The 22,104-nt window shown below is 36.0% G+C and overlaps 4 protein-coding genes across 6 annotated transcripts; 2 read left to right on the forward strand and 2 right to left on the reverse strand.

Annotated features, from left to right (window-relative positions):
• Positions 1-1,695: 1,695 nt before the first annotated feature.
• LOC144556181 (putative pentatricopeptide repeat-containing protein At3g28640) lies at positions 1,696-3,848 on the forward strand. The gene has a single exon (XM_078304687.1). It carries the CDS (start codon positions 2,095-2,097, stop codon positions 3,589-3,591), a length of 1,497 nt encoding a protein of 498 aa, XP_078160813.1. The 5' UTR covers positions 1,696-2,094; the 3' UTR covers positions 3,592-3,848.
• A 2,439-nt stretch (positions 3,849-6,287) lies between these two features.
• Positions 6,288-12,197, reverse strand: PCN (Transducin family protein / WD-40 repeat family protein). Its single transcript, XM_078303333.1, has 11 exons — positions 11,896-12,197; positions 11,401-11,544; positions 10,496-10,799; positions 10,210-10,273; positions 9,984-10,097; positions 9,487-9,649; positions 9,252-9,384; positions 8,577-9,172; positions 7,969-8,150; positions 7,350-7,616; positions 6,288-6,920 (listed from the first exon to the last, which is right to left on the reverse strand). Exons 1-11 carry the CDS (start codon positions 12,061-12,063, stop codon positions 6,596-6,598), a joined length of 2,460 nt encoding a protein of 819 aa, XP_078159459.1. The 5' UTR covers positions 12,064-12,197; the 3' UTR covers positions 6,288-6,595.
• Positions 12,198-13,213: 1,016 nt separating this feature from the next.
• LOC144555668 (G-type lectin S-receptor-like serine/threonine-protein kinase At2g19130) lies at positions 13,214-15,828 on the forward strand. The gene is made up of 2 exons (XM_078304071.1): positions 13,214-15,611; positions 15,699-15,828. The coding sequence occupies exons 1-2, from the start codon at positions 13,226-13,228 to the stop codon at positions 15,713-15,715; spliced, it is 2,403 nt and encodes an 800-aa protein (XP_078160197.1). The 5' UTR covers positions 13,214-13,225; the 3' UTR covers positions 15,716-15,828.
• A 1,643-nt stretch (positions 15,829-17,471) lies between these two features.
• FOLT1 (folate transporter 1) lies at positions 17,472-20,931 on the reverse strand. 3 transcript variants are annotated; one of them, XM_078303334.1, is made up of 12 exons: positions 20,795-20,931; positions 20,609-20,685; positions 20,455-20,531; positions 19,822-19,915; positions 19,461-19,509; positions 19,256-19,349; positions 18,904-18,982; positions 18,597-18,707; positions 18,408-18,479; positions 18,192-18,212; positions 18,022-18,089; positions 17,472-17,836 (listed from the first exon to the last, which is right to left on the reverse strand). In XM_078303334.1, exons 1-12 carry the CDS (start codon positions 20,910-20,912, stop codon positions 17,704-17,706), a joined length of 993 nt encoding a protein of 330 aa, XP_078159460.1. In that variant the 5' UTR covers positions 20,913-20,931; the 3' UTR covers positions 17,472-17,703. The 3 variants fall into 3 exon arrangements, with proteins under 3 accessions (XP_078159460.1, XP_078159461.1, XP_078159462.1); XM_078303335.1 differs by lacking the exon at positions 19,461-19,509 and having other exon boundaries at positions 18,904-18,977; XM_078303336.1 differs by lacking the exon at positions 18,408-18,479.
• Between the last annotated feature and the right edge of the window lie 1,173 nt (positions 20,932-22,104).

The following is a 22,104-nucleotide window of genomic DNA, read 5'->3' on the forward strand; positions in this document are numbered from 1 at the left end:
CGCTAGAGCAAACTGTTGGGTTTTCTCTTTTGTTTTTTCTTCAAATCTCTTAATGGCATATTTCATAAATTAAGTTAACTGTTGAGATTTTTATTTATGGCCATATGTGCTTGTGGAGTAAAATTAATAAGAATTAAATTACGTACTCAATGTCACTCGTCATATTTTACATATTATTTGATAGTTGAATTCACAGTTTAAATTGCTTCATCTAGATAAGTAAGATGTTGGAAAATGTATTTCTGCTTATGACAATGAATCATACAAGTAAGTTAATCTACTATGTCATATTTGATTGTGGAGTAAACTCTCTACTCTATATTTAAGAAGTCAAACGAGGAGTAAATTTGAAGGAGTAAAATAAAGTAATATTTTAGTTACTTCGAAGTCAGTTCACATATTTAGGTGAGAGTAACTTACTTCAATTGCGGATCCTGCAATTAGAGTAACATTATGTTACAATTTCTCTCTCTTTATGAGTTTACTCCACCAAATTCCAATCAAATATAAGTATTTTAATTTATCTTAGTTGGAGTAAGAAATTTAATTTGGAGTAACTTCACTCCACAACCAAACATGATCCTAGAGATATAGAATAAATTACTTCAGATTAACTCACCTCTTACTCCACCTCTTAATCCACAATCAAACATGACCCGTAACTTTAATTCGATCAGACTATCCCTGTGATCGGAAACTATATTAATGAGATTTCAATTCATTTCAATAGAGATGATATAGAATTGAACTTTGTTGATCGAAAAGCAGTGCGAACTGTCGATAATTCATTAATAAAGAGTTACAAAATACCCGAGCTATTATCTTAATTTACAAAACTTGCCACTCAAACTAGTGGATTGATTTTACCCCAGTCGGGTATACCCGCCCGTACCCGCCCGTACCCCCCGCCCGGGGTACCCGTGCCCGAGCTCGGGTATGGGTCGGGTACTCGGGTACGCGGGTACGGGCAAAAACCGGACCGGACCCGTTATTTTGGACCAATACTCGACCATACCCTACCCGAGTTTACCCGTACCCGACTAAACCCGTACCCGACTACCCGTACCCGTATACCCGAGTTACTGTTCATCCCATTTCAAAATTCAAAAAATCTGAATTTTTCCCCCCCAAACCAACAAAAAAAATCAGAAAAAAATAGAAAAAAACCAGAAAAAAACCAGAAAAAAAAACCAACAAAAAAAACAGCAAAAAAAAAAAAAAGCAAAAAAAAACCAACAAAAAAACCAACAAAAAAAAACAGCAAAAAAAAAAAAAAAAATACCCTACCCGCCCTACCCGTACCCGCCTTACTCGTCTAGGGTACACGGGTAAGGGTATAACTCGGGTAGGGTATGGGTTTTGAAAATTATACCCGCCATACCCGTACCCGAATACCCTTGTACCCGAGTATACCCGTACCCGAGACGTATCCGTATCCGAGACGGGTATACCCGGGGTACCCGTACCCGCCCGAGTTGCAAACCACTAACTCAAACCCTAAATAAAATTTCAGACGATTTAATTCTATACAGAGCAAACTTTGAAACAAAAGAGGAGGTGACTATGTGAAACAAGAAGACGAAGACGTTGCTGACTTTTTTCGGAGAATTATCACCATTAGATTTTATCGATGCCACTCCTCTTCTTAGACCACCAATAGAAAGGGTGATAATGTATTTTTACTTCACCAAATTCTGATTCTCGTCAAATCTCTACTATTTTCACTAGATTTCAAGTGGTGCTTTTTGTCCCGTCGAATCCCATCAATTGAAATCGCGTCGCCTCATTCCTTCCCTTCCGATCAACGAATTTTGAAAATTTTCCAATTCGCTTTCGCGTTTTAAAGTTTCCACACCTTTCCGATCAGAGTGTATGAGAGTGATAATGAAGGTTTGAAATTCTTGTGTTGGGTAATTTGAATTCATTCATGGGTGAAGTAGCTGCACATGAACTCCTCTGAATTGAATTGAATTCTTCTGGTCTCTTTTAATTCTATTTTTGTTGCTCTTTATATGAGAGTGACAATGAAGGTTTGAAATTATTGTGTTGGGTAAATTTGAATTCATTCGTGGCTCATGGGTGTAGTAGCTGCACATGAACTCGGCAGAACAGCGCCTCCCAACGACCCTCTTCAACCTCATCCAATCACTCCTCCTCCGCCGCCGCGCCGCCGCCTCCGACCCCCGTGTGGCCCACTGTCTCCTCCTCACCTCCGGTCTTTTCAATCCCCTCCATTCCCCCCACCTCCCGCTCATCTCCATTAATTCCCTCCTCCGCTCTCTGTCCCACGAGCCCCAGCCCAGCCCTCACCTCTCTCTCCCGTTTCTCAAATTCATGCTATCCCCTTCCTCCCCTTTCCCGTCCCCTGACCATCTCACATTCCCCTTCATTCTTTCATCATGTTCTCTTCTACCTTCTCTCTGCTCTGGAATGCAAATCCATGGCTTTTTGATTAAAAATGGTTTGTACCCATCTGACCATTTCGTGAAAGCGGGTATGTTGAAGCTCTATTTGCGTGACCCTAGAGTAGCCCAACAACTGTTTGATGAAATGCCTAAGGTGGATCCAGTACACTATGACATACTAATGAGTTCTTATCTCCAAGCAGGATTGGCACCAAATGCATTAAGTGTGTTTAATAAGATCTTAGTTTCAGATGTAGAGCCTGACTGTTTTGTTCTTACAACTGCACTCACAGCATGTGCACAGGCTGGTGCTCTAGACCAAGGAATGCAAATTCATCGGTATTTAGAGAGAAGAAACAGAGATTATTTAAAAGATATGTTCATTGGATCATCACTAATTCATATGTATTCTAAGTGTGGGTGTATAGATGAAGCTAAGCAGGTGTTTGTTGAAATGCCTAAAAGAAACATCAGAGTATGGTCAGTCATGATTTCAGCCTTTGCCATGCATGGTTTAGCAGCAGAAGCTGTCGGTTGCTTGACAGAGATGAAAGAAAAAAATGACTTAAACCCAGATAGTGTTATTCTTCTAGGGGTGCTAACTGCATGTGCACATTCAGGTCTAGTCAGGGACGGGCTTAAAATTTTCTCAGAAATGGAGGTCAAATATAAAGTTACACCCCAGCATGAGCACTATAGCTGTGTAGTTGACATGCTTTGCCGAGTCGGGCGGTTACATGAAGCTTTGGGGCTTATCCGTGAAATGCCAATGAAACCCATGATACCAGTGTGGGGTGCATTCATCACCGGGTGTAGATTGCATAAAAATGTTGAGTTGGCAGAGATAGCTGTGAAGCAGATGCAGGGACTGACAGGTGGGGTCTTTGAGAATGGAGATGATGAGGGAGTTTTTGTTCAACTATACAATATTTATCTTCATGCCGGTCTGAAGGACGACGCAAGAAGGGTTAGGAGGCTTATAGGGACAAAAGGCATAAAGAAGGCACCAGCTGTAAGTGAGATTACAGTAGATGGAGTTACGAGTTCTTTTGTTGCGGGGGATTATTCGCACCAGTCACAGGTTGAGATTTGGGGTATTTTGGATGTTTTGGTATATCATATGGGGAAAAAGGAGAAGTGTGTAGAAGACATTCTGTTAAATGCTGATGAATACTTTTGCCTGTGACATGAAAACTGGTAAAATATGTTTTTTTTCTTTTTACAAGTGTGATTGCAATTTGATGAAGGAAATGAATTATCAGGAATTACAATATCAGATTTTGATAAGGTACCTGATTTTACTGATATAACCTATCTAACTCAGGATGATACCGGGTTTATTGCTTCCTAATCCGGCTTCTTTACTTCAGCTTCTTTTATGATGCATGGACATGACACTAAATGTAGGATATATTGGAAAATTGAGCCTTAATTTTGGTTTAATTGTGCAATTGGAGTTGATTAAAGCTCAATGTTGCAGACATGAGGCTTAACTTGGTTTGTAATATGCAATAATTGTGATACTTGTCTAATATTGCAGCAGTTGCACTCTGCAAATTGACAGAAAAATATTTATCAAAAAATTAAATAAATATAAATACTATCAAATATAATACAACATAAAAATATATAATTTTTCTATAGATGATCATATAATAAAGTTATTAAATTATGTATACCCGTACACTTATGAATATTTATTAAATAAAAAAATAAATAATTTTTAGTCATAAGATTAAACTTAACAATAATTAATAGTTAGTTTAATTATATTATTACTTGATGACTTGACATGCTTTACAAATTATCCAACTCTGGTGGTCTTATTGGTTCGAACTTGCACAAACCTTGTGACGTAATTAATTGCAAAAAATGTAAAAGAAATAAAAAAGACCAGATGAAAGCACTTCTGTTTTGCCATACCAGTATACTGTTACCTTGTATATATGTGCCGATTGTTATATAAATATGATTGCACAAACTTACCCTATCAGATTAATAAACAAATCAAAGCTGTCAAATAAAACTGATCATATATATTTTGTTAAAATTTCAAAATTCATAAACAACCATAATTTAAACAGAAAGAACAACTGATCATAAACTTTTCTAAGTACATGGCAATTGTTATCACTCTTGGAACATCATGAGAGAATAGCAATCATGAGTATTTTTCTTGGACTTGAATTATAGTAGCAATAAGCAAGACCAGCTATTAATTAAACAAGATCAGCATTTAATTAGTTCATTATTGACCAGGTAACTATATAACATATGTTTTTATTCTTTAAATGGTTATAGTATAATCTCCATCAATATCTTGTTTGTAATAAACTTGTAGACTGTAATGCTTCAATTGATGCATAGCAGCTCGAATTGCAGATCCACTATATTAAATAAATAAAAAAATGGAAATCTTGTCGCCTTTAAAGAAGGTAAAGAAGAATTCATATCTTGTTTTTTTCTGTGCAGATGGTAAAGAAGAATTTTTAGACCGTGGCTATATAAAGTATGAATTAATTTTAAGCTAACCACATATTAATATTAAATTGCATAATCAAAACTGATTATTGATCTAAATCAATGTCCACCAATATCTCGAATACATTCTAGTAATTAACACAAAAATCCATAATATTGATTCATAAAATAAATTTTGACTAAAGAAAACATCCATTGTTATCAAATGAAGAAACTTTGCATCTGATGAGTTCTCTATTTAAATGGTAAATTCATGCGAAGTTGTTAAATAGTTGTGGGGCATTAAAAAAAGGCGTGATATATAATGTTAATCCGATGTGCATGCCCTTTGTTAATGTAAAATATATATATATATATATATATATATATAGAGGAGGGATCAAGTTACAATAATTTTTGAGTTACAACAAGCATTATTTACATTTTCAAAGTCCAAATCGTCGATCCAAACCATTAGATATGATCTCTACAATAAAATGTGCTTGGAGACAAAATTTTACATTTTTTGAAATTTTTTTACTATTTATCAAGGTGGGTACAAAATTCAATGGTATGAATTTGACTAGTTTTTGTACCCACCTTAATAAATAGTAAAAAAATTCCAAAAAATATAAAATTTGGTCTCCAAGCACATTTTATTGTAGAGATCACATCTAACGGTTTGGATCGACAATTTGAACTTTGAAAATGTAAATAATGCTTGTTGTAACTCAAAAAATGTTGTAACTTGATCCCTCCTCATATATATATATGGCCGATCGAATTAAATGCCAACCAACATATGCTTTCATTACATCATACTTTTTAGTTCTTATTAAAATTTAGTTACATGAAGATAATTACTCTTTCTTCATTTTACTTGATATCAATTTCTACAAGAGTTGATTTTCAGTTTCATCCAAGTTCCATATATCAAAATAGGAGCACTGATTTTAGTAACAGATTGAAACTGACACATATCTCAACTCCTTTTCAAGTAGGATTGTAAATTAGCAACTATTTTAGACCTTCGTAGTAGTCAAACATAGAACTAAAAATTGGCAAAAATTTTCTACTTGCTGAACCAAATTACATGCAAATAGGCTGATGTACCGTATACAACCTGAATAAAAAAAAAAAAAAAATGCGCCAATATGAATTCAATCTCCCAAAACCTAGTATACAATTTTCAAAATTTGCTAACTAAATTTCTAAGGTTTTCAACAATGTTCAGAACAATATATTGAATAGGCAAAAGATAATTTAAAATAGGTTTAAATATAGCAATGAAAATGCCCCTAAACCCTAAACCCTTAAATATAGCAATGAAGATGCCCCCTGACCTGGTTGTCTTTCACATCAGGTTGCAGCACAGAAAAATATATCAATGTAGATATGTTGCCTACAACAGGCATAAACATGGAAAGGAAAAGGGTGATGCCACTAACATTTGCTGTTTTGATTAAAAAACAAAAATTGTAACAAAACAAAACCAAAATTAAGCTAAGAGAAAAATACAAAAAAAAACATCAGTCTATAAACGACTTAAAACTACAACAAAATTTCTCCCACCTATGGTGGGAATCAAACCCTATTTGCACAACAAACTTATACGGTTATACCCCAGCCTCCCTCCCCCTTCCCCCTTCCCCATTCCCCCCAATTCTTTTTATATGAGGTGGTCTCAGAGAATCCTGACATGGTCATCAGCATGAATCAACAATTATATTTCAGGTTCCATATACATGTTTATGGACCGGCGCATCAAAAGTCTTAACTACATCCATCCATTTTTTATCGAGTATAAACAGAGAGCCTTCCGATAGGTGGTTCACAAACAAAACTGGGTGCTCAAATGCATAAAAATCAAAGTTCTTGCATTGTCTCGAGCCTTCATCTATGTTAATATTCTTTCGCCGACGTTTTCGTTCCAAATTTAGCTTTGCAGGTTTATTGGTTCCAAATTTGTCTAGTGATATCTCCAAGTTAGTTATCTTATCTTTATCCTGGACGACCGCTTCGATCGGCATGCTGAAGTCAATATAGCACATTGCCCTGAAATAACTTGATATAGTTATTATCAAAGCCAACAAGAACATTTCAAAATTTCTTACTCACTCTAACGTCCAAATTTCGGTCATTTTGGATTTTGGGATAGACTTAGCTTGTCTTCTTAATAAATCCTGTTGATTGAGGGTAATTGAGGCCTAATTCACAGTTCAGAGTTGCTTACTAAAATGAAGTCCCTTCTTTTTTGCTTCACTAGTCCAGTGTTCTATAGAATATTTGGTTGTATTGACTGAGGCCTGATTTCACGAATAGATTCAACAAGGCTTAATTAATGTTTGGGACATAAGAGTTCCATATACTAGTGATACACTATAAAACTGCCTTACTTTACGTCAATGCCCAAAATTGTAAACTCATAGATGCCTCAAGCAACTCTGACCTAATGATCACTAGAGATTTGAAAGTGTACAATACCTTGAGCTGTAGACGATGACCGAAGAATGTGAGTGAGAGAAACGAGGAGGGAAGGCAAGGCCAATAACCTCACCCGGAAATTCCCGGAATCTCCTGGGGAGGTGACGTGTATGCCGCCTTGACCACTCCCCAAGCTGCTTTGCTTCCACATCAAGTAAATACACTTCATTCCCTGATGTCGTCACAACCAGTACATTGCTAGTTCCAGGTACGAACCCCCCTGCTGTTATTGATGCTTCATTCATCCTGTGCATGTACCAGTGTTGTCTGCACAGAAGAAATTACAGATTGCATGGTTCAATATATGTCCATGACCTGATCATCGTTTTCTAACTGTAGGTGTACAAGGATGCAAAATTAACAGTTTTTAGCAGTTTTATAGAACTTAACTGCACAGGATTAATTTTCTGTGCTCTTTACTTTAATGTCTCAAGGGAAAGTAAATCTTCAAATGGGTTTCATAGGAAGTTAGATAATATCGCATAATTAACTATGTTGTTGGGGATGCAATTATTATCGGTGTCACAGAGGCCTTTGCAAAAACAGGTGTTATTATAGCAAGCTTGGTACTCTTCAAAATATTTAATATAGATTTCTAAATTTAACTTGTATAACTGACCTCTGTGTTTCTAGGTTAAATACATAAATATCCCCAAAACAATTAGCCGCTGCGAGCCACTGTCCATCATTACTTGTGAACATTTTAGTCACAGGTGATTCACTAACCGTAGAACACATATCATCAGCCTTTCTTTGAAGATCGAAGGTGCGAATAATTTCTGATTTTCTAATATCCACTACCTGTTTAGAGCCAACAAAAGGTGAAGGCACTTAATAATCTTCATAAAGCCCAATTGAAATTTTAAAGAGATATATGTGAAACGAATAATTGTTTTTCTAGCACAATTTTAGAGGTACCCTCTCAAAATTGAGAAAAATCACACATATCCCCATAGCCCTCCTAACACAACATGTTATTCACAAGATATTGTCCAAAACAAACTTAACAATTATTAAATTTTACTTGGACAGATTGCTTCCCAGGTAATCAGTTTGGAACTTTTTTCAATTGAGTTTTGAATTTGAAATATTAATGTATTAGATAGGCCGTGGCAAATTGTGGCACCTGAACCTCCTAATCATATATAATTTGGGGAACACTACATATGTTTGAGGTTCATGCAGTTCTACATATCTTCCTATCACGGCAAACACAGGCATACTTACATATATCTTCCGGTCACGACCGCCTATGATCAAACTCGAAGAATCCACACTAAAAATCATGCAATACGCACTTGGCAATCCTTTCGGCAGCTTTAACTTCTTCAACAACCACACTCCCTTGTTATTATGGCCATCTTCACTTTGGCATCTCAACTCAAACAAACACGGCCTGACATTGTGGGAGTACGCAACATGGGACCCATCTGCAGAGATTGCACTGCAAACTATTCTCCTTAACCCCTCGCTTTTCAATTGAAGATGGGTTGGTTGATTTCGGGCACGCTTCACATTTCCGGTTACATTTTCCAGTACCTTTACATCTAGCCTGTTATATTGTTGGATGAGCATTATTTGGCCATCTCCGTCAGAAGTACTCCTCTGTTTTGTGAGATTCACCAAGGGACGTTGCGGGGCAGGGCAGATGTCGTGAGGAGCAAAATTAGTAAACTCCATTGCAGAGTACGCGAATAATTTGGTATCATCTCCTGAGGAAATTAGCATTGGAACACCTAAGTGAGCCCACTTATGATAACTGTATTCTATTGGTTTATCCTTCTTCCTGATCTTGGTGGCTTTTTCTTCGTCAGTCGATGCATCTAAAATTTAAAATTACGGAGTTCTGTTATCTCTAATCAAGTTCTCGTAGAATACACAGAATATAAAACAATTACTAACCTTCTCTACAGATTGGTACGGCCATGGTGAGGGCCCTAATGTCATGAGTGTGAGCTCTGATGTACCCAACATAGACCCACTTGCTGGTTTCTTCTTGAGCCGATTCTTCCTTTGATAGTTTGTACAAAATGACCTGAATAAATCTCTAGTTAAACATGATCCTTACGTTGTAGACTACACATACAGCAATAACCAGAAACAAAAAAATAATAGAGATTGTGAGATATAGACAAACCTGCCCATCGGAACCAGCAGAGAAGACTCTTCTGTGATTCGGAGCTGTTGCTAGAGCTAGCACGTCTCCTTTGTGATGCCTTTGACTTCCCAAAAGTGTCCCATGACGGCTATCCCAAAACTGGATGCTTCCTGTACTATCTCCACTTACAAGGGTCCCACACCTAAGAATCCAAACAAAGACTCAGAGAGAGAGAAAATATAATACCAAATATTACTTTTTCAGTCATGTGGGGTTTATACTTTATACAACTAGGTGTCACAAAACTGGGCCTTAAACAAGGGTTAACATAACTTTAATTGACTGAGAATTTGTAAACTGGACAGTAGATATAAAATCAAGGCATCTAAATCAAGTATTCGTTGACCATTGGACCAAAAAAGACATATAAGGCAGTCATACAGGCAAGACATAGACATGTAATATGCAAGCTGAGAATTCATGTTACCGAAACCAAATTTCATTATTCTTTTCGAAGGGAGGGGGGTTGTGGATACCTCAAAGATATCAAAGACCAGATGCAGAGGTCAGGTCCACTACCAACCCCTCCAAGCCCGGCCGTTATTCGGTACTTCTCATGGAAACTTCTGGTGTCCCAGCATCTTATCAAGCTGATACAACAGTAAAATGAAAAATATAATGTCACCATACACTTACGGAATATTTAAAAGAAAATAAAAAATCAAGCAAATTTTGAAAGCCAAATTTTGTAACTGTACATACCCGTCACTGCTTCCTGAAAATATGAATTTTGAATCATGGCTCCATGTAACACTCAGCATCTTGCCTGTAGATATACACAAGAGATGTTTTTCATTACCCACAACTTTGCTACATATGAGATTAAAAATATATATATATATATATATCTATATACGCTTAACTAAGAAATCTTCTTTCAATCTAACCTAATAAATGAACTCATGCAAAGGTTTCTTCTGGTTTCCTTCTTTAAACAATTGCAATAAATATCAAATCAAATGGATAATGCAAGTATAAATTTCCATACCACTAACTCTAGGAAACGATCGCAAATAATTCAAAGCATCTGCATCAGGGACATTATACAAACGAATTGATCCATCCTCACATGCCATGGCCAGGCGCTGGTAGGTGGCCCCAACATATGTCGAGCTTGTCTCATCATCAGAACCATCATCGACATCTCCAATTGTACTTGATTCTGACTCGCTATCCACATCAGCTTTTGTGCTGACGTGGCCATTGGCAATTGGTTTTATGTTACTTCTTACATTGTCATTGGGTTCTAAAGCCATCTGCCAGATTGACATTGCCACGGAGTCTAAAATTTTCTGCATTGTCCAAAAGTGATAAATTAGGAAAAAAACAGATTAAAATTAAAAAAATTAAGACATTAGAATAACTAAAAGTCCAAAACCAAGCCAACCAAAGCTCCCACATCTACTAAATAAGAATTGAAGGATCAAAATTAGTATGTAAAGGCTAATCATTCTAGTTGCAACAATTCCATCCTTAAATACTAGCTTGTGCTAAACAATATATGAAGGTTATAGTCGAGGATACTTCCGCATGCAATATTCACGAAAAAACGCAGATACATTGTAGGATTCTATTGACTAGTTGTCATTATTTTTTATCATCCTTTTAGAAGTTCTGTTAATCTACTATTCAGCCAATAGTAAAACAAAAACAAGTATCACCACAAGTCATGGTACTTTCTTCATTGATTGCAATTGCTGTGGTCGTTGAATAAAAAATACACCTATTAATTTACAAAACTAATTCTCGTTCAAATTGCACTAGGCCACCTAAATTCTACCATATCCATTACAAACAAAAGAAGGTTGGCTATAAAAATGCCAAACAGAAAAGCTATTTATCACTTTTCAGAAACACAAAAAATAAATTATATTATTAACAATAGATTCCCACCTTTTGCTTTAAGGCGGAAATATCCCACTCTACAACAGAACCGTCTAAGCTTGACGACAGCAATCGACCAAACCTTTCCTTTTTGGAGGTAGGCCGGCACCACACAAGAGACGACACTCTGGATCCTGGATCTCCTGGTATTGTCTACAATTTAAAAAAAATCAAATATCAAAATGCATAAACAAATGGATAATATTACAATGTCACTAAATCTTTCCACAACACTGAAATTAATTTCCTTTAGTCACCTAAATTCTCATTGAAATGATATATTCCTGCTTTACATTTCTTTTTCAAAGGATCTATAAACTGAAATCTTCAGATATCAAACCAAATAAACACTTGATAAGCTTACAACATCAAAGTATATTACAAAGCATGGTAAAAGGCCCATCAAGGTAATATGCCACTTGAGCAATTTTCTCATCAAGAACAAAATGACACAGCACAGATTAAGCAGAGAAACCTGAGAAAGTGAGTTTCTTATAAATTTACCAGCTGACAATGCCACCCAACAGAGCCGGGAGCTACAAGCCATATCTCGAGCGTACCATCCTCTCTGACAGCGGCGACCTGGGACCCATCAAAGCTAGTTGCGAGCGCCAACACGGCGGATGGCTTCCAATCGACAGAGCTACACCTACGCATTTGTAGCTTCTCCATCACGGAGACGATGATTGACTGTATCACTCAGTACACCTCAAGTCTGAAACCCTAGAAAGACCTAGTTCTGAGTCGATCGCGAGCGAGGTCTCTGTGATTGTGTACTAGGGTTTTTGCTGAAGACGGGCGCCAAAGAGTGGAGGCGGCGAGAGAAGAACGCTTAGTAGGGGTCGATTTGGGCTGGATTTGGGTTGGGCTATTATGGGCCTTGACTAATAGGGAGAATTTTCTGAATAAATCTATCCTCTTGCTTTTAGTTTTGGATGGGCTTTTTTTTTCTTGTTCCAAATTTCGATGACTTTGGGGCAAGTTTTTGCATCTGGCCATGGTTTTCTGCACTCTCTTCTTTGTATCCTAACATGTAGCCTCAAACTGGTTGTATGGGTTTTTGTTTTTTTAAATAAGATGAGAGTCGTTCAACTTAATTTTAAACATTTTAAAAGCTGAATTCCAAACAAGTGATCTTCATTACTAAAATCAAGGCTCTAAATAGCGTTTATAGGACATAGCGGGGAGACAAAAAATCTATAACGGTTTGTTTACCACCAACGACTAATCGGCGAACGTTTTTTACAACACTGCTTCAGTTATACTGAACTTGTTTAAACATTTAAAAGGAATTTTTGCGTCATGTCTGTTTTATGAATTGGTGATTTGTTTTTCAGAGGTAAAATAGATCAGGTACATGCTTGTCCCTCTTAAAACCACATCAGATGGCTGAGATTTGCTCGTTTAAAAATAATAAAAGGCACTTTCATCTGTCCCACAACAACAATTGTTGTAAACTCTGAAGTCTGAATGCTGATCATTCTAAATCATAGACCTTACATTGTTTTCCTATTCAAGAGACATAATTGTTGGTACATAATAGTGACAACTTACCTAATTAAGTCTCTAACGACTTGTAAAAGTAATCAAAATAATAAAGTTACGATGACAATTTTTATTCGTGAATTCCAACTTTTGGTGCTAGAAAAGTAAAAAAAAACAAAGAAAGTTCAACACGTTCCTATTAATCACAAAAAATACAAAAAAGCATTCAACATTTCAACAAATGCATTTATTTCATTTATAATGGATGTCAATTCAGTTTCCTCCTACAAAAAGTTGCGTCTACACAAAACAATTTAAGTTTTATCATTTTTTTTTTCTTTCATTAGCTATGGCTTCTCCAAAACCTGACAACTTTCTTACCTTTCTTTTCTTCCTCTGCCTTAACATGCCTTCTATCTCGTTTGCTTCCGATCACATCTCCTTCAACAGCTCTCTCTCAGGAAACAAGACTATAAGCTCTCAAGGTGGAAAGTTTGAGCTTGGTTTCTTCCGGTTAGGCAACAAATCAATGTCTCCAAATTACTACCTTGGTATCTGGTACAAGAAAGTGCCCAAGTTAACTCCTGTTTGGATTGCAAATAGAAATGCACCTATCTCAAATCCAAATACTAGTGAGCTCAGAATTTTACCCAACGGAAATATGGCCCTTTTGGATCATAGTAAGACATGTATTTGGTTTACAAATGTGACCTCTCTAAGCTCAAACTTTACAATTTGTACATTGTTAGATACTGGTAACCTTGTGTTAAAATATAGCTCCAATAAAACTGCCACATACTTATGGCAAAGTATGGATCACCCGACCGATACATGGTTGCCTGGTGCTAAACTTGGGAGAAGCAAAGCACTGGGCCAACAGAGATTAGTTTCATGGAAAAATCCTGATGACCCGGCAGAAGGGCTCTTCTCATTCGAGTTGGACCCAAATGGCTCTAGTCAATATTTACTTTCCTGGAACAAATCGAAATATTACTGGACAGGCAAAGAATATAATGGAAAAATATTTAACTTGCCGAAAAGAAATGTAAGTTCCGGATATTTTAATTTTTGTTATGTCTCAAATGAAAATGAGCGTTATTTCACATACTCGTGGAAAGATGACAGTATAATTGTGAGGTTCGTGCTGGATTTCTCTGGGCAAATAAAGGTGCAAACATTGGTGGAGGAATCACAAGCACAGTGTGATGTCTATGCCTTGTGCGGTCCTTTCGGGTATTGTGATTCAAATGTCTTACCGTATTGCAGTTGTGTGAAAGGTTTTAAAGCAGTAAATCCCATAAATTGGGAGCTTGGGGATCGAAGTGAAGGTTGCCAAAGGAACTCTCCCCTCCAATGTGACCTGACAAATGGTTCGACGCCAAATGAAGACAATGATCAATTCTTTAAAATATCAAGTGTAAACCTACCAGAGAAGCCACATATGTTTAACAATGCTAGTGTAAAAGATTGCGAAAGAACATGTCTGGAGAATTGTTCTTGCAAAGCATATGCATATAATAGTAATAATTGCTCGATTTGGTACGATAATTTGCTTAATATGTATCAAGAAACAAGTGGGTCCACTAAAGACACACTGTTTCTTCGTCTGTCAGCATCTGAGTTCAAGAAACCAAGCCACGTGAAAAAGGAGATCATTTGGGTCATCTTTATATCTCTTGTATGTTTTCTAGCTTGCACGGTTGTTATTCTATTATTGGTTAGGTGGTATGAAAGGAGAAGGTTTGTTCTAGCCACTAGTGGGTCAGAAAATGGCTTGGTTGCATTTAGATATTGTGATCTGCAAAAAATGACAAATAACTTTTCAGAAAGGCTTGGTGGTGGCAGTTTTGGTTCAGTGTTTAAAGGAACGTTACCAAATTCTTCTTTTGTTGCCGTGAAAAGGCTGGATGGGATTCTCCGATTAGGGGAAAAACAATTTCGAAATGAAGTGAGCACAATTGGCATTGTTAAACATGTTAATCTAGTTCGGTTGAGGGGATTTTGTTGTGAAGGGGATAAAAGACTATTAGTTTATGATTACATGGAGAATGGATCGCTAGATAAGCTACTATTCTGTAGAAAATCTACTCTTTTGAACTGGAATAAACGATACAAAATTGCGCTCGAAACAGCACGAGGATTGGTATACCTCCATGAGAGTTGTAGAGATTGCATAATACAATGTGATGTTAAGCCTGAGAATATCTTGCTGGATGAACTCTATGTTCCAAAGGTAGCCGATTTTGGCATGGCGAAGCTTGTCGGGAGAGAATTTAGTAGGGTTTTGATCACTCTAAGAGGGACAATTGGATATCTTGCTCCAGAATGGATATCTGGAGTGCCAATTAGCACAAAAATAGATGTTTACAGCTATGGCATGGTTCTTTTTGAACTCGTATCTCGAAGAAGAAATTCAGAGCTTCTAGAAGGAAAAATTGTTGATTACTTTCCTCTGCTAGCTGCTTTAGAATTGTACAAAGGAAATATGCTCGCAATAGTTGATCCTGATTTGAATGGCAATGCTAATTTAGAAGAGGTTGAGAGAGTGTGTAGAGTTGCTTGTTGGTGCATTCAAGATGAAGAACACAACCGTCCAACAATGCGTCAAGTTGTTCAAATTTTGGAGGGTGTTTTGGAAGTGAGTCTACCTCCAATACCAAGATCGCTTAAAGATTTGACGGAGGATTCGGCAAATTTGAATTTCTTCAAAGAGTATTCCCTATATAAGAGTAAAGGTGCCCAACTTGTAGTTTTGATTCTTAAATCTCCTCTTGTTTAGTTATGACTATTTTTGAAATATCATTTTTTTTAAACCTTTGCAGATGCTACGAAGTTGTGAGGAATAATCAAATTCTCGACCTTTAAGTAACCAACAATTCTAAGACTTTCTTTCTAGCAAATTATGCTACTTCCCCTTTCTAGATCTTGACTATTCTTGCAATATCAATATGCATTTTTTTTTTCTTTTTTTTTTTTATTGAGGTGCTTGTAATATGATTTTGCTTTTGGAAAAGATGATATTATTTAGTAATCAATGTTGTTCTTGTTGTCCACTTGTCTTGAAGTAATATATGTGACGTTTATTAGAGTGATTTCCAATGCTTTTTTTTTTTTGTTTTGTCAATCGCCCGTAGGTTTTAAGGTGATGTTAATACCGATGCGGATGTACATTTGAATGATTGGAAATACTTTTCACTTGAGAATATGATCTACAGATTTACAATTAAAAGTATTGTCAAAGGTCTACCACTATACTAGTCAAATTACTATCAGAAAATCAGCAGCATGTTCGTAGAATTCTTATTTGGATGAAAATATCATATATTGTATGGGTATCAAAAGTGGAAAAAATGGCTCAAGACCGACATTCAACGGATAAGTAAAAAGTTATGAAATAGAAATAGAAAGAAAGAAGATAAAACAGTAAATATTACTAAAGAAAAGTAAAAATCGGATAGCACTAGTATTAGTGGTGGATGAAACTCTCTCCATTCATTTACAATATGAATGTCTGGCAGCGCATAAGAGTTTTGACTCATGCCTAACAATTGCGTTATATATCTTCCCATTATACGGAAAAGTAGGAATAACGATACTAGTATACTACCTCTACCTGGATGGTTTTCATTGATACTGGTAAAACCTGGTAGCCTTTCCTGTCAGAACAGCAGTATCCTATGAACACACTCTACAGGTTTGAAAATAAAGCTTGTGGTTATTGCAAGGACATAAGCATGAAAACCTCGCATAACCAAGTACTACGAAAATCGATAACTTGACTTTAATTGAAGAGACGATGTAATGGAAATATGAATAAAGGAGAATGATGATAAAAAAAACAATTTATCAGAAAGGCAGTCGCTTAAAAGTGTCAAATGAAAAGGAGGTAAAGCACCTTGTGACATCATAGCAAAAGAGGCTGAGTTCATAGCCAGTTCTTGCATTCTGCTCTAGTAACTAAATTAATCTTTAGTGCATTGTGAAGTAAACTCTTTACTCCACTTTTGAGCTGCCAAATCAAAAGTAAATTTAAAGAAGATGGAATAACATTGAGTTACTCAGAGTAAATTACTCCACCACTCTAACGCGGAGTAACTTCACAGTTAGTAACATTCATCGTTCAATTTTCTCTCTTCGTAATTATTCCCCAGTTACTTCACCAGATAGGCAAATATGATAAACTCAATCCACTTTAACTTGAATTAAGCAATTTAATCCTTCCTAACTTTCCTCCACAACCGAACTAAAACTTTTATCAACAAATCAACATTAGTCCTTTTGAGAAGGACCAGTAAAGAAACTAATTTGGTTATTCACAAGTACTAATAGGAGCCATCAAACTTAAATTAAACACTTAAACAAATAAACAACAACCTGTCACCAGTACTCTACTACTCTACAAGTCTGTAAACACTGTCATGATCCAATGCTACAAACAGCGCATCTACTGGCAAACTTGGGCAGGACTAGAGGATGGGAAAGGGTAGAACAGGACCTCAACTTATGTAGAGAGGAATTGGAATTGGGAGTGTTAGGTGATTTGTTGTAAGACCTACTGGTCATGAAAGATACAAAAAATAAATAAATAAGAGGAATAGTTCCCATTCAAATGGCAATCATCATAAATAATAAATATACAGTTATACACCAGTGTCTTACAACTATCCTCATCTCAATAATATACTTCAAAATATGATTTCTAACTTCTAATCATTCTATAGTATAAAAACATTTTATTTCTACCTACATGTGAAACAATACCAAAATCAAGAGAACAACAACGTGCCTTTACAAAAAAATAACGATACCAAAAAATGAACTGCATTGTTAGTTACCATCCCTAGTAAGTTGGATAAGCTTCAGAACATTTTCATACACCACAAATGTGATAGAGGCAGCTGGTATATTCTTCAACAAATTAGATGTTATTCCCTTGTAGAAACCACGAAACCCTTCAAACCTTTAAACAGAAAGTTACAGAAAATCAGAAAAAATAGTTCTTTGATTTTGAAAATTCATGTCAAGCAAGGCAAAATTTGAATGCAACTAATGATCATCCTCGTATGTCAAGTACCCATGTCAGGTTTTAATATTTAATTGGAGGCTTTCTGCAACTTAACTAATCTGTAAATTAACCCAACTCACCTAGTTGTTTCCTTCACAACATGCCAACTATGCAAATATTTCGGAACTCCATCTGTGCTAGGTCTTTGCTGAAATAATTTAAAAACCAAGATAAATCAGACTCAGACCCGGCAGGGTGGGGGTGGTGGATAATTGGAGGACCAAACAAAGAAACTTAGAATATAAGATACCTGCAAACGGGTCCTGATCACCTGAAATAAGAGGAAATAATATATAACAATAAGAAGCATTTTATTATAAACTCATTTTTAAAAATAAAATAAAAATTGGGCCATTAGGCTTTACATATGATTATTTTCTCAAGCATAAGCCCAAATGTGCATTTGCAAAGAAACTTCAAGGTCATTATTGGTGTTTCCATTAAGTTAGTTAATTTGTAAGCTTACCTGATATGGATAGGTGAATAACATGGCAGCAACTTTAGAAGCAGCACCAAGCGTCGCATAATCAAAAGAACTCTTTTGAGAAAGAAAGCACACATAAATCAACCAATAAGTTTTGGTGATAATGGAATAATGTAAGAAAGGACCTTAATTAATCATACAGTACAAAAAAGGATCATAAATTTATCTTACCAGTAGCTCCTCACCGCCCAAGCTATTTGACTTTATTTCTCGCCTTTTAACATGTATTACGGCTCTCTTTAGCTCCTCGTACACTGTGAACTGGATTGCCCCATGTGTCACCTATTGATAAAAGTTTTGAGATTATTTATGGCGCTCATACCAGTACAGCCAATTTATACCAGGGTAAAGCGCCCATCTCGGCTTAACATTTGTAATGATAAATCCTGCTGTCATTTTCAATACGAGAGGACCCAGGTTTAACTTAGAGTTTGAAAAAAAATTCTCATGCCCAATTAACAAAGGTTATATTGCGTACCAGAAAAAGGCTGGGTCCCAGGCCTCGGTACAGTGCAAGCCATCCCTCCTCTTTCAGAATGGTTCTCATAGCATCTGACCTTATCATTTTCATTGCAAAAGAAGAGAAATAAATTAAATAAACAGGTTCACAGATAATAAGAATAAACACATGGAGGCACTAATTAGAAAACAAAAGGCATAACTATAAGGTTCTATTAGAAATATCATCTTTGAATAATGGCAAATGGTTTGTATCCAACATACCGTATCTATGAATAAGTGATGCATTTCAAGAAACCAACATAAGAAATACTTTCTACAATCTATCTACAATCATAAATAATAAGGAAAAAAGAAAAGAAAAGGTGTACCGTAAAATCCAGAATATGGCCTGGAGTGGTTTGCTGGCACCTGAAGTTGTAGTCTTGTCTTTACCAGCCAAATTGGATTGGTACACAAGGACACCTGATAAAGCAATGTTGCAAAAATAAAAGGATTAAATTCAATTACAAAAGGGACAAAGAAAATAATAATCACTAAATGCAAGTAAAATGAAACATGCATGTATACGCACACCTTTCAAAAGTGGAAGCTTTTCCCATAACCTTGTCCTAGCTCTATAGAACTTGTGAAAATCACAATACATTTACTGTTTCATTTATTCATTTCCAAGGGAAAGGATCTTTGTTGTTCTCTAGTTATACAGTGGAAGAAAAGAATTTTGTTGCTTTGGGGTGGGAGGCATATTATATTTTTTTCGTTTAGAGTTAAAATTCAAATACACTAAAAAAATAAGGTATTGAAATTAATTAAGAGGAAATTGAAATACCAAATAACAGAAATACTGAGCTCAGCCATATTTATTTAATATTATACAACAGTACATAGTAGTGTGGTGCATAAATTTTCTTAACTTGCAAAAGTTACGTATACTAACCAAAGCACCGGCTTCTGCAGCTGAAACAAGGTGGTATGCAGGACTCAATTGATCATCTCTCCTGCTACTATACCTCTGCTTTGCTCTATTATAACTGCGTAATGTGGGAAAAAGTAAATAATGCAAATAAACAAAATATTAATTTAAGTATTAAATAAGGGGAGGATATATTAAAATGATAACCAACAAATTACTTATTAAAATAGAAAAATTAAAATTTTAGATATGCTCTTGATAGTTTAGATAGGATGTCCACGCTCAATTCGATAATCTTCACTGATCAAGTGCCGATAAAACTTAACCGTTGATGTTTCTAAATGCATGATGGACGACCAATTGGTTTTTCAAATTGCAACAAATTTTACACACAACCTATCAAAGTTATAGGGAATATACATACAATTTTGATGAGTGTTTTTTTGCTTGTCATGCTCGTCAAATAAATTTTCTTTTGCTATAACATATTCAATTAAACAAAGACAGAATGTATTGGGACCATTACTTCTTTTGGCAAGTACCCCCTTTTATTTAATGAAAAATGGGAAAAAAGGAACAAAATTGACATGAATGTAACATATTTATATGTAATTAAATGCTGAAATAACCACCACATATAATAAAATTATATCTTACAAGAAGAAATAAAGCCCCCATGAAACAGTGGATCCAAATACCGCTGGATAGAACCCAGCATAGAGACCTCTTACACCCTATAAGCAAAAAATAAAAACCTAATGAAAAAAGAAAAAGAAAAAGAAAGGAACTTTGGATAGTAGAAAGTAAAAACCTCGTATCTGGCAATGGAGAAGATTGCATGAGCTGTGTTGTTATACTGTGGCACACTCGACCCTCTTCCATCGCTCACTACACAATTATATCATCATCATCTATTAAATTCACACAGAGACAGAGAGAGAGAGAGAGAGAGAGAGAGAGAGAGAGAGAGAGAGAGAGAGAGAGAGAGGAGAGAGACCTTGAAAGCGGGTACGGATGACATCAAGAGGATGGAGAGAGGCGACGGTGGTGAATCCGGCGATTGCTCCGGCCGCTGCGTTCTCCCATCGCCACCTCTTTTCCTCCGCCACCACCATTGCTTTGAACTCTGTTGCTTGGACTAATTGACTTTGCAACTCTGTTGCTGCTAAACGGCTTTTCAATTAGCCTTCCTATATATGGGCTTTAATGGGCTAAAGCCTCAATTGATCGTCTACTAAATTTGGGCCGGCTACAATTTTCTGAAATAAATTTTACTCCAATGTCTCATTACTTTATTTTCCGTTTTTTTTTTCCTACCGCCCTCAAAAATCAGAATTAAATGAATATCACCCGAATAATCAGATTTCAGATTCCGCCACGTTCGCACCGTGGATCTGCGGGCGGATTGCCAACCCGTTCGTGGAATGGATCTGCAGACTGACCCGCTCGCGCCCTGACCCGCTCGCGTGACCTGTTTGCACCGTGGATCTGCACACCGACCCATGGATCTGAGCACTGACACGCTCGCGTCATGACCCGCTTGAGTGACCCGTTCCAACTGTGGATCTGCGAACGGGTTGGCGATCCGTCCGCAGATCCACGGTGCGAACGTGGCGGAATCTGAATTCCGATTTTCCGGGTGGTATTCATTTAATTCTGATTTTTGAGGGTGGTAGGAAAAAAACGGCTTTATTTTTGTGTTTCATTCATATTTATATTTTTATTTCTATTTTTATCAGTGTTCTAAATAGTTAGCTATAACTGTATAATTTTTTTGAACCATAAAAGCTAAGATATGAGATAAAAATGTGTTAATTTAGCTAAGACCGCTATGCGCTATTGCTACCATTATGTTACATTGGCATTTTTTTTTTTGCGATTTACATTGGCTTTTGTGCTTCTGTTCCTATTTTTTTATGCCACATAATCTGCTATGATAAGTATGCTAAACTGAATTATGTGCTTCTATTTCTATTTGTGATTTAGTTTCTCATTCTACATCGGAAAATATTCAAATATCAATTCTTCATTTTGCTTGTTCTTTGTCGAATACTTGTAAAATTGTCGTCATTTGTTTCATTAAAAAAACTAATTTTAATTAGTATGATATATAAAATATTCAAATGGTTATATTGACTTCATTTCACTTGTAAAATTAACTGCTTTTTGTCTATTATAATATGTTATACTATGAAGTATGAATTATAAATAATGTCACCTTGTAGATCTTTTTTTTTATTTGCATGATTAAAAAAAGTATAGACTTAGATTAGTTTAGTTGTTACTCTAATTCTCTAATACTGATCA

Source organism: Carex rostrata, chromosome 6 (genome assembly GCF_964058835.1).
Source record: "Carex rostrata chromosome 6, lpCarRost1.2, whole genome shotgun sequence".
NCBI classification, from domain to species: domain Eukaryota; kingdom Viridiplantae; phylum Streptophyta; class Magnoliopsida; order Poales; family Cyperaceae; genus Carex; species Carex rostrata.

Bases quoted from the DNA above. Each gene is read 5' to 3' on its own strand.
- LOC144556181 (XM_078304687.1), top strand. From the start codon at position 2,095: ATGAACTCGGCAGAACAGCGCCTCCCAACGACCCTCTTCAACCTCATC.
- PCN (XM_078303333.1), bottom strand. From the start codon at position 12,063: ATGGAGAAGCTACAAATGCGTAGGTGTAGCTCTGTCGATTGGAAGCCA. The intron at 9,385-9,486 runs GTTTGTCTATAT...AGATTTATTCAG, and splicing joins CTGCTGGTTCCGATGGGCAG to GTCATTTTGTACAAACTATC. The intron at 7,617-7,968 runs GTCAGTTATACA...TCTTCTGTGCAG, and splicing joins TTTAACCTAGAAACACAGAG to ACAACACTGGTACATGCACA.
- LOC144555668 (XM_078304071.1), top strand. From the start codon at position 13,226: ATGGCTTCTCCAAAACCTGACAACTTTCTTACCTTTCTTTTCTTCCTC.
- FOLT1 (XM_078303334.1), bottom strand. From the start codon at position 20,912: ATGGTGGTGGCGGAGGAAAAGAGGTGGCGATGGGAGAACGCAGCGGCC. The intron at 19,916-20,454 runs GTAAGATATAAT...CACATTACGCAG, and splicing joins TGGGGGCTTTATTTCTTCTT to TTATAATAGAGCAAAGCAGA. The intron at 18,983-19,255 runs GTACACCTTTTC...GAAAATGATAAG, and splicing joins GCCATATTCTGGATTTTACG to GTCAGATGCTATGAGAACCA.